This window comes from Populus euphratica, unplaced genomic scaffold, assembly GCF_000495115.2.
Source record: "Populus euphratica unplaced genomic scaffold, PopEup_1.0 scaffold407.1, whole genome shotgun sequence".
In the NCBI taxonomy this organism is placed as follows: Eukaryota; Viridiplantae; Streptophyta; class Magnoliopsida; order Malpighiales; family Salicaceae; genus Populus; species Populus euphratica.
The window spans coordinates 175,366-185,605 of record NW_011500293.1 but is presented as its reverse complement, the minus strand read 5'-3'; the positions used below and the strand labels follow the sequence as shown (position 1 = coordinate 185,605).

The 10,240-nt window shown below is 35.7% G+C and overlaps 1 protein-coding gene across 3 annotated transcripts; it reads right to left on the bottom strand.

Moving 5' to 3' along the window:
• Positions 1-252: 252 nt before the first annotated feature.
• On the bottom strand, positions 253-9,163 carry LOC105113290 (Phox (PX) domain-containing protein). 3 transcript variants are annotated; one of them, XM_011009408.1, is made up of 11 exons: positions 8,867-9,163; positions 8,581-8,691; positions 8,404-8,502; positions 8,181-8,267; positions 4,350-4,458; positions 3,903-4,209; positions 3,422-3,872; positions 2,546-2,710; positions 2,217-2,459; positions 1,714-1,932; positions 253-617 (listed from the first exon to the last, which is right to left on the bottom strand). In XM_011009408.1, the coding sequence occupies exons 1-11, from the start codon at positions 9,098-9,100 to the stop codon at positions 360-362; spliced, it is 2,283 nt and encodes a 760-aa protein (XP_011007710.1). In that variant the 5' UTR covers positions 9,101-9,163; the 3' UTR covers positions 253-359. The 3 variants fall into 3 exon arrangements, with proteins under 3 accessions (XP_011007710.1, XP_011007709.1, XP_011007711.1); XM_011009407.1 differs by having other exon boundaries at positions 3,422-4,209; XM_011009409.1 differs by having other exon boundaries at positions 3,422-4,209; positions 8,875-8,952.
• Between the last annotated feature and the right edge of the window lie 1,077 nt (positions 9,164-10,240).

Here is a 10,240-nt window from a genome sequence, read left to right as displayed (position 1 = left end):
ACCGGTTGGCTAGATGTTCACCTAAAAAGTAAGCCCCTGCCGAATAGGAGATTATTTGATGTTTAAGTTAAAAGATATAGAAAGATATAATAATGTATAAGAAGAGAAAAATAAAATGAAGTTCGAAGGAATGCACATCTGAGTGGAGCACATCTGCGTGGAGCTTGTGTAGGTGTTGGGCTGAAATTGTATAGCCTGGCCTGGCTTTGGTTGTGAATGGTCTGAGTTTTGTATGCTAGAACTTACGTGGTATGGTCAGGCACCTTTGCATGGCAACTGCTGCATTTAACAATCTGATAACTATTATTAAATATACAATCTAACATGTGAATGCTTTTTTGTTTCCATATCCTTGAATATTATCTTTCTAAGAATTTGCTTAGGACAGTTTTTCCCAAAGGAGCTTCCTCATCCTCGTCATCTTTATCAGACTTCAAATGTATGTTTAGAGCACATCGGATTATGGAATTGACCTGCATCCTCAATCTGGCATTGTCAATGAAAGTTTCTGTCAGCATCTTCCTCAACTTATTGTCCGTTCTATCACTGCCATTTGTGTTGTGAGTTTCATCCAATCTTGCCACAGAATTTTCCAAATCCTGTGCCAGGAGCTGTGCCTGCTCGAGTTTATGAAACATATGCAAGCATGTAAAGGTTAATATAACCAGGATTGCAAGAAATTATGAGAAAAGGATGTTAAAAAGGTAGGATGGTACATGAAATCATAGAAATCTGTTCAACCAGAGTGTAGTCTATAGTGTGCAGTGCAAGGAAAACCAGTCTAGATTTTGTACATGAAACACTTCTGAATTTCTTTAGAGCCTTTAATGCACCCAGGACACCAAGTTGGATAAAGAATCTTGACACACTATGCTGTTATTGTAAATAGTGCAGATTTAAAAAATTGCAGATTTCAAAACTGTTCCACGTTATGCTGCGTCAACACCAGCATCAATTTGGACTTTTTCCCAAAAACTGGTACTTTCAATGGTTTTTTTTTTTTCAGATTATTTGAAAAGTCACCTTGCATGCATCTATCCATCATGTTTGTATCATGCCATGAGAGATGGATAGAATCGTCTCATGCAGGAGCAAATCCAAATTGTCTTCTTTCTTTGGGTAGACATATCTTTTCCAGAGACTGTTCTTCGGTTTTTTATATGGATTACAATCTGTATCAATCAGTTGATGAACAAAGGTTCCAAAAAAGCATCAAATAGAGATGTAGAAAAGGATATCCCTGTCAAGAGCATAAAGAAGGATATCCCTGTCAAGAATTTAAATGTTCACAGAACAATGATAAATCCCACTGCATTCCAAACCACTATCTGCGCACCTTTGTTCTTTCGTCCAAATATCACATGCAAGGAACCGTTGATTCAAAGAATAAGAATAATAGTTTAATGGTTCCAAATCACTGAGGCTGATGAGAATAAGTTGGTTGTTAAATAAATCAACACCCAAATAAATTCATCCAGAAATGCACAAATTTAAACTATTCACATGCAATGTAAATGCATGCATGTGTTTGATATGAAAGCAAACAAGGTATATTTTGTGGGGATAAGCACCATGTTTTAAATGAGATTGTCCAAACACTATATTTCAATAAATGTGAGCTCCAAACTCCAAAGCTACCATCGTGTGGAAAAGAGATTCAAGGTGGAAACATCTTCTCATTTCCAGGGTAATAAATAAAATGTGGGATGTTACCTCTGCAAGAAGGAGACCAATTCGATTGTCAGATGTAGCCAAGAGATCAATGGCATCAGATGGTGATGAAGTATCCACAATTAATTTATCTTCCTCCTCGATAAGGAAGTTCACACTGCATTCTTCAAGCCTGTTGTGAAGAATTTCACACTCATGCAACAGCTTGGCATTAGCAGCAATTACATTCTCGGTTATTTGCTTTTCCTTATGAACTGCTCTCTGAAATATACATAAAAAACATACTAATTGATGGGGGTTTTTGCAACAAAGAACTATATGCACATGGTAGAATGCCACATGTGAATGTGCAAGTATCATTCAATAATATTACAAAGAGAAACAATACAATAAGATTGATTGCAGAAAACCTAAGAGCAAACCAGTTTAATAGAAATAAGGGAGAAAATTTAACTGGTTGAGTAGGCATTGAAGACCTGACTTGAACTTGTGATACAAGAAGCAAAATGATGAACCCGACATGTTTTGGTGAAAAGGGAATTTACCTCTACTTCTAATTTCTCTTTCATCAATCGGCTAAGCTCCTGCTTTAGTTCTCTCTGAGAATTTCGAAGAGATTTGACCTCTTTAACAAGGAGCTTTACATCTGCTTTTGACTTCACCTGCAACTCTTCATGATCTTTATGTAATTCTTCAAAATCTTTTCTAGCAACATCCAACTGCTGCAGCAACATTTTGTTGTCATGCAGTATTGAAATTTTAGCAGACTCAGAACATGCCTTTTCATCCTGGATATTATCATGGATCATTCACCAGCTCTCATCATAATGGAATAGAATGAAATGTAGAGATTGATAGTTTAAAGAGAATAAACCTGTTCATGTTTCAGTTTTAGCTCCAACTCCAAACACTGCCTACGGAGTTCCTCCACATCCCACTGCGTTTGAGTAAATCTTTCCCTTTCAATCAAAACAGCTTGTTGCATGTTTTCTTTACAATTGTTTCTAGTAGTCTCAAGATCCACTTCCAAATCTTTAACCTACCAAAAAAAGTCCTCAAAACCCAGTTATTGCCTACTGAAAACCACAGTCAAAAAATGCTACTACACTCATTGAATCAAGAGATGACAGCTAGATTGGAGCAAAAAGAGTTAGTGCTGTCCGGTAACATGAATTTCACAATTCACAGCCCAATTTTGGTTGCACTGCAGTATTTCATCCAATTAAATAACAGTGACAAACCTAAACCTTTGAATACAATGAGCCCATAATTGTTCAGTTGCACTTTACTAATATGAATGTCTATCCAAACCAATCAACATCATCTACCATCAAAAGATCATTCAATTTTACTGAGTTTAGTAAATTTGTAATAACAAAGATAATGGTGTTGTCTATCCGTTTCTCTTCTTCTCAGAAAAGATAACTAGTTACACTAAAATAGGAATAAGAATATACAGAACACACAGGTGTGCATGCGCATATTGAGAGCAAGAGGTGTTTATATCTTGCTGGAATTTTTGCCATTAAAATAGCACTAGGATAATGATGCAGGTCTACCTAGCTCCAAAACTTCAATGAAATACATCTGGTGCATCTCAATGTTCGAAAGAATTTTTCTTCCAAAAAAGATAAAAGATAAAAGAAAAAACAGAGTGCTGCATCACATATCACCTTAATTTTATTCCTACGCTGCTATAAAAATGAAACTAAAGCTGTGCAAGAAAGCACAAAAGCATAGTCAAGCATACCTTTGTTGTCAAGAATTGCCTCACAGCAATCTCTTGATTTAATCTTGCTATAAGATCTTCCACATCTGTTTTTGCAGTGGCCAGTCTTTGCTGTAAAGTATTAAGAACCCTGTTCAATTTATGGCGCTCATCTGATGGAAGAGCAACTAGTACATCCCTTGATAACCGTAAATCAGAGCTTACAGAAGCATCAATGATTTTAGAACTCTCAGTTCCTTCAGGACAATCAACGGAATTATCACCAAATAAATTACCCATCCCCAAATTTGATATTTCACTAGCTCTCACAGAACTGATGTCACTCTCAATACTCTCTGTAGACAGTCGTCGGATATGACCATCCAGCCTCAGATACTCTTGTTCAGGCAAAGGTGCCGTTTCATCACCAAAAAAAGACTTAGCTTTAGATGTACTATTAGCATGTTTATCTCTGCCTGTGATACTTTTAACCCTTACAGTATGTATTTTCTGCAGGGAAAACCTTTCTAGGTTCTCCAGAATAGAGGTATTGCTAAACCTACTGTGTTTAACAGGTGTTTCAGTGGGATCAGTTATGTTTTGATCAGATGTTGAAGCTTCCATGCCAAGATCATCACTGATATCTCTTTCAATCCTTGGAGTTGCAAACCCCGACATCTCATCAGGAGAATCATAATCATGATATGATGCAACTGATCTACTACCAGCAAGAACAGAACCATCTGAGCTGGTTTGCAGAAGAAATGATGGAACCATGCCAATAACAGATGAATCAACATCTTCCCCTTGCTGATTTGCATCATCAAAAGCTGAATAGGATAAAACTACAAATTAATTCAGAAAAGCATGAGCAATAGAGTATTTATATTCTTTTCTTTGGGAACAGTACACTGTTAAAGGCTCAACCAAAAAACAGAGTTATTTTCAAGATGCATCTACAAACACCTACATGACCTTGCTGCAGCCTCAAGCTCAAGAAATGTTCCTACTGGAGCACTTCTGGATACATCAATGTCCGATAATAGTTTTTCCATCCAATCCTCCAGAGAAAATCTTCGCTGCAAAATACTAGCCATTTTGAGAATATTATTACCATTATTATTCTAAAGGAAATAGCTAATTTTAAATTCTACATACACATTAATCTCAGATTGCATGGTTGTAGACAAGGGTAGGGTATCTTTGTTATTTCTAAGTTTGCTGAAAAATCTAGAATTTCCAGGTCTTTTTAGTGTTTCCTTAGTTTAAAGTAATTAGCTTTATTAGGTATTTCATATTTCAAAATAGAACTACTAGTATTTTCTTATATAGGACTTGGAGTATTAGAAACTCTATGCAAAGGTATGTAATGCATTATTTTTAGAAGAGACTGGATGAATAAAATCCAACAATTTTGCTTTTGATTGCGATGCAATCTCCTCTTAGGTGTGACTCCTAAGAACCCTAGATGTGAAGCTTAGGTTTTCTATCCTCTAGATGTGACTCCTAGAAACCATACTAGGGTGACTCTAGTAGTTTCTACAATTTCCAGTAACTCAAATCCCACATTCCAGCCATCAAACAACCTCCATTGAATTCCAAGCCCAGTCAATCCTATTGCTCTTAACCATCAAAAGAAGAACTCAAACCAGAAAGTTACTATTAACATCACTTTCAATAACCGTAAACAGCCCCTGAAATTCACACCCGGAACAGCACCCTAAGCTGTCCTGCATACCCTTTGCTGTAAATAAACACATGTAAACATGGCTAATAAGGAAAACACAAACTTATCGAGTTTCTCCATCCATCCTTTTGATAAGTAACAAAATACTAAAAGAACACCAAGATTGGAGGCACAGTCCCCACAAAGAAGGTTTGGCAAAAGAAGGCTGATAAGTAAATTGATCTGCAAAGCTTCAAACCAAAGAAGTGAAGAAGGAATAATCTCTAGTTCCAAAGTTAAGAATATGATCTCTCTAGTTGGCAAGAAAAAAGCAACATCCACCACAGCATCTTATATGCTTGTTCGCCAGAAGTTTCATCCAAATCAAGCCCAAGGCTCCATTTTCCAAGCTACAGAACTTCTTTTCATATACTTTTCTTTCAAGCATTTCAGTTCTGGAACCAAAGAACACAATTTTCAACCCCTTGAAATAACCAACAGTTGGGCTTAAGTTGGTAAGTTGGTTTTCATTAGATTGGTAATTGCATGGTTTGGAGTCCTAAACAAGAACAGAATGTGTTGACATATGCTATTTAGGAAATGAGGCTTGTTGGTGTTGAGCTTGAAGTGTGTTTCCCAATGAATCTTAAAGAAAGACCTTGTCGCTAGTATAAATAGCATGTGTAGTGTCTAGTTTATGTGCGCCTCACATATTGATTGTGTGTAATGGCAACCATAAATCTGGTAGTAGAATTTTTGGCACACATTATTGTAGGTTATTAAAAGGGTTGCCTTCTCGTTTAGTTTTACACAATAGTAGTTTTGCAGGGGCTAATAGTTATGCAGCAAAGATTCCTTGGATGTAACTGGGTTTTGATAGTTAGGTGTGTGTGTGTGTGTGAGATTAATTTGTGCTTGTTAGCCCTGTATTTGATACTGAAGTTTTGTGGAGCAGGCTTTGTCGAACCACGTTATATTTTTGTCCCTTTTATTTTGTGCTATTACTTGGTTACTTAGGTTTTGCACAACACCACCGCCAAAACCAAATTGTTCTACTAGGTAAATCCAACTAGTAGATAAGTTCTTGTGAATCTTGTTCTAATCCAAAAGGAGGTGATGCCATGCAGCTGACTAAATAACTAAGGATATCTAGGTTGAAACCCCATTATGCATGTACTCACCCCTTCATCAACTTCAGTGCCTGCGCAATCCTATAAGAAGAAATTACATCAAGCTCCCACCTAATTTCAAAACACCGCATCCTCAATGGACTAACCAATCTGCAATGCCAAAATTCAGCCAAACATCACCTCTCTTTCCCAGTTTGGCCCCGTACTAACAGACCTTGGTTAACAGAGCAATCTCCCAGCTGAAATTCAAATAACATATCACCATGCCCCTTGCATCTGCTCCCTCAACTCAAGGCTGCAAGAGTCTCTGCCTGCAACTTAACTAAATTCAGGTGCAAACCCGTTGTTTTGGTCACTCCACCTGCCCATTTCTCACACTTCAGTCTTCTTTTTTTTTTTTTTTTGGTGCTCAACATCCACAACTAAGTGCTGGCATCTATAACAGTATATATGGAAACCCAGCTTGGAACACTCAAACCATGCAAAGATCATGTGTTTATGGGTGAAACCATACAAGGGAAACTAAAAATAGAAACATTCAAACATCAACTGAAGTCCAAAATTATTATTTCAGCAAAGCTGTTTCACATTCACACACAATTGTCATTCCAGGCTGGTTCTGTCAATTGCTAAGCCATTTTCTTTACATTTTTATATTGTAAAAGTCATTATAATGGAGCTAGTCTCCATGAATAGCAGAAATGGAGTTAAGAAGATCAATCGTTCTCATCCAGGCTTGAAGTCACATTGATAAACTTATATGCACTTTCTAGCAGAAGCGATTATCAAGCATAACACGAGTCACTATAGACGAATAAGGCTTGAAGTCACATTGATAAACTTATATGCACTTTCTAGCAGAAGCGATTATCAAGCATAACACGAGTCACTATAGACGAATAAGGCTTGAAGTCACATTGATAAACTTATATGCACTTTCTAGCAGAAGCGATTATCAAGCATAACACGAGTCACTATAGACGAATAAGGCTTGAAGTCACATTGATAAACTTATATGCACTTTCTAGCAGAAGCGATTATCAAGCATAACACGAGTCACTATAGACGAATAAAAACTGCTGAAGGATATTGTCCTTCTGAATCTACCTTTGATATAATATATTTTGCCAAGCTTCCCGCATACTCTTCTATAATTACATATCCAGGCTACAGTTCTACTCAAGTTACAATTTTCAATGCTTTCACTCTCCATAAATACTCAAAATCTGAAGAGAAATTTAGTACCAAAATAATCAGAATAAGGCCTAAGGGTTCCTTTATTATCTTAGGCACTGAACATGATGAATATAATCAAATAACCATCTAGGTGGTGGCCAAGTGGTAAAGACTTGGGACTAAGGGGTTTGCTCCCTCTGTGGTCTCAGGTTCGAGTCCTTGGTTGCTCATATGATGACCACTGGAGGCTTACATAGTCGTTAACTTCAGGGCCCGTGGGATTAGTCGTGGTGCGCGCAAGCTGGCCCGGACACCCACGTTAATCTAAAAAAAAAATATAACAACATAGAGAGCAAATGTGGAATAATGGTGCTCCAGTTGCAAAATTTCAGCAAACCATCCATATTATGGAGGCATGCTCGAGTCTCTAAAACTAGACAAGACAATGGAATATCTCCTTTCCCATGCTAGTTACACAGCTTCCAGGAGCAGCAGTATCTGAATGTATGTCTTTATTTGTTTGTTCCATTATTTCCTTCTGATCTATTCTCTCTTTTCACGGTTGCAATGAGGTAAGAAAATATGAGACAGAGATTAATAGAAATCTTCAAAGACCTTCCACATATATATGCATATACAGAATCCCAGTCCTCTGGCAGAGATAAAATTCAGTGACATCATGTTCATATGCATCGCTGATTTCTTAAATTCAGACGGAACCACCTTTAAGTTTTAACCACTGGAAAATCATGGAATCATGCAGATTCTTATATAAACGATCTGGCATAAAAAACCAAGAAAATGTAAAAAGGGAGCAAAAAGAACCTACCTCTTCCACAGATATCCTGCTCTTCATTCTCAAAATCCTCTTTGGAGGAGCTGGAGGAAGAGTTTTAAGAGGAAATGCCTTTTTAAGCTACAATCAATAGTAAAAGTGAGCTTAAAACCACTATACAACCAAACGAGACCAAAAAAAATGACATACAAGAAGCAGCAATTTTCAAAAGTCAAATAAACACCCATCAACAAAAATGACTTGACATTTAAATCACCTCATAAAATAGATTTAAAAAATCACTAAATCTTCGCAATATCCCTCTGGTGGTGGTGAGCCCTTCGGGTGACTGTACACCAACTTGAACTCTGTAAAACTGTGGTCAATGAATGTTAAAACAGAAAGCTATCTGCTTTCACAGTATAAAATAAAATTGAGCTGTGGAGAATGATACCGCGACAGGATCTGAACCTCTTGACTTGGGCACAAGAATCCAAGAAGGAATGGTAACACAATAACTCCATCCAGTATGAGGATCATGAGGCCAAACGGAATTCCGTCCATCCTAAAATTCAGAGAAGAGGACATTAGCAATCAAATAAAGTTCCAACAAGTGTGTAAAGCTTAAGTCATTTCCATGAACAATCAAAATTATATATATAATTCATACACCAAAAATCAGCAAGACCCACAATCATGAATAAGAAAAAGAGCACGAAAACTGTATTGAAAAGACAAACCCATTTATGAGGAGGGAGGCTCCAGTCCATTCCAAGTGGGAGAGGGGACGTTCCATCATGACGGTGCTTTGGAGGGCTCTTTGGCTTATCATGGCGATCGATTACTGTTGAAGAATTTGATGATGATGATGATGATGAACGGTGAAGAAGGTGGTGAAGGTGAGAAGTGGAGACTGGATCGAAGAAGGGATCGGAGAAATCCAAGAGAGAGAGGTCGTATGTGTACATATCCATTCTTTGTTTTTTTTAATCTTTGCTTGTGGCATCTTAACAATCAGTAATTATCGGGAAAGGAAGATAGATTTGTAATAGAACTAACTAGTCGACGTGGTGTGGCTCCGCGCAGCCGTATGTATTTTTGCTGTTTTTTTAACAAAAAATTACCACCATAAACTTAAAAATACGAGGAAATGATATTATTTTTAAAACAAAATCTTAAGATAGTATAATTTGATGCTGTTGTGTTTTATATTAATTAAAAAAATAATTTATAAAATAATTTAATTTAATTTTTTTATATTTTTAAAATACAACTATTTATTATATTCATGAAATATAATAACTTAAAATGCTATATTTTTAAAGCGCAACAGTAATTAAAATTTAAATATTCTCTTGGATTAAAAAATATATTATAACCTATGGTTATAAGATTGATATATATTAGATGATGTATTCATTAATATTGTAAAAATATTTAATTTTAATATGTTTTCAATTTATGTTAAATTTAATTATTATGTATTTAATTATAATTTAAATTATTATGCAGGATAATACAACTATTTATTGTCATACATATAAACGGATCCGACTACATAAGCAAGTCCATTCATATGTGATCTAGATTAATATTATGTATATTAGTTGTTTTAACCACATCAAATCTGACCATGGCTTAATTCATATAATGATTATTTAAATATTATTTAATTATTTTTTAAAATATCTATAAAACTGCTAATTAATATTACGATTTATAATCATGATATTTAGTTAAATATCACAATTTTAAACTGTGATATTTTAAATTGTGTTATTTTATCGAAACTTGCTCATGTCTTATTTTACCTGATATTTAGTTAAATATCACATTTTTAAACTGTGATTTTTTAAATCGTGTTATTTTACCGAAACTTGCTCATCATGTCTTATTTTACCTTCTATTTATATTTTGTACACTGATTGCTCAATTTACCCATTTTTTCTTACATCTCCTTTCACCAATTAGTCTAGTTACACGTTTGCAGGCTTGTAGCCCTACCCTTTTGCCCATGTTTTGTTTAAAATACACACACACGCAATATATATGAGATATTCGGTTAAAATTATATTTGCTTATGATTTTTAGAAAAATACACTTTAGCATACTAA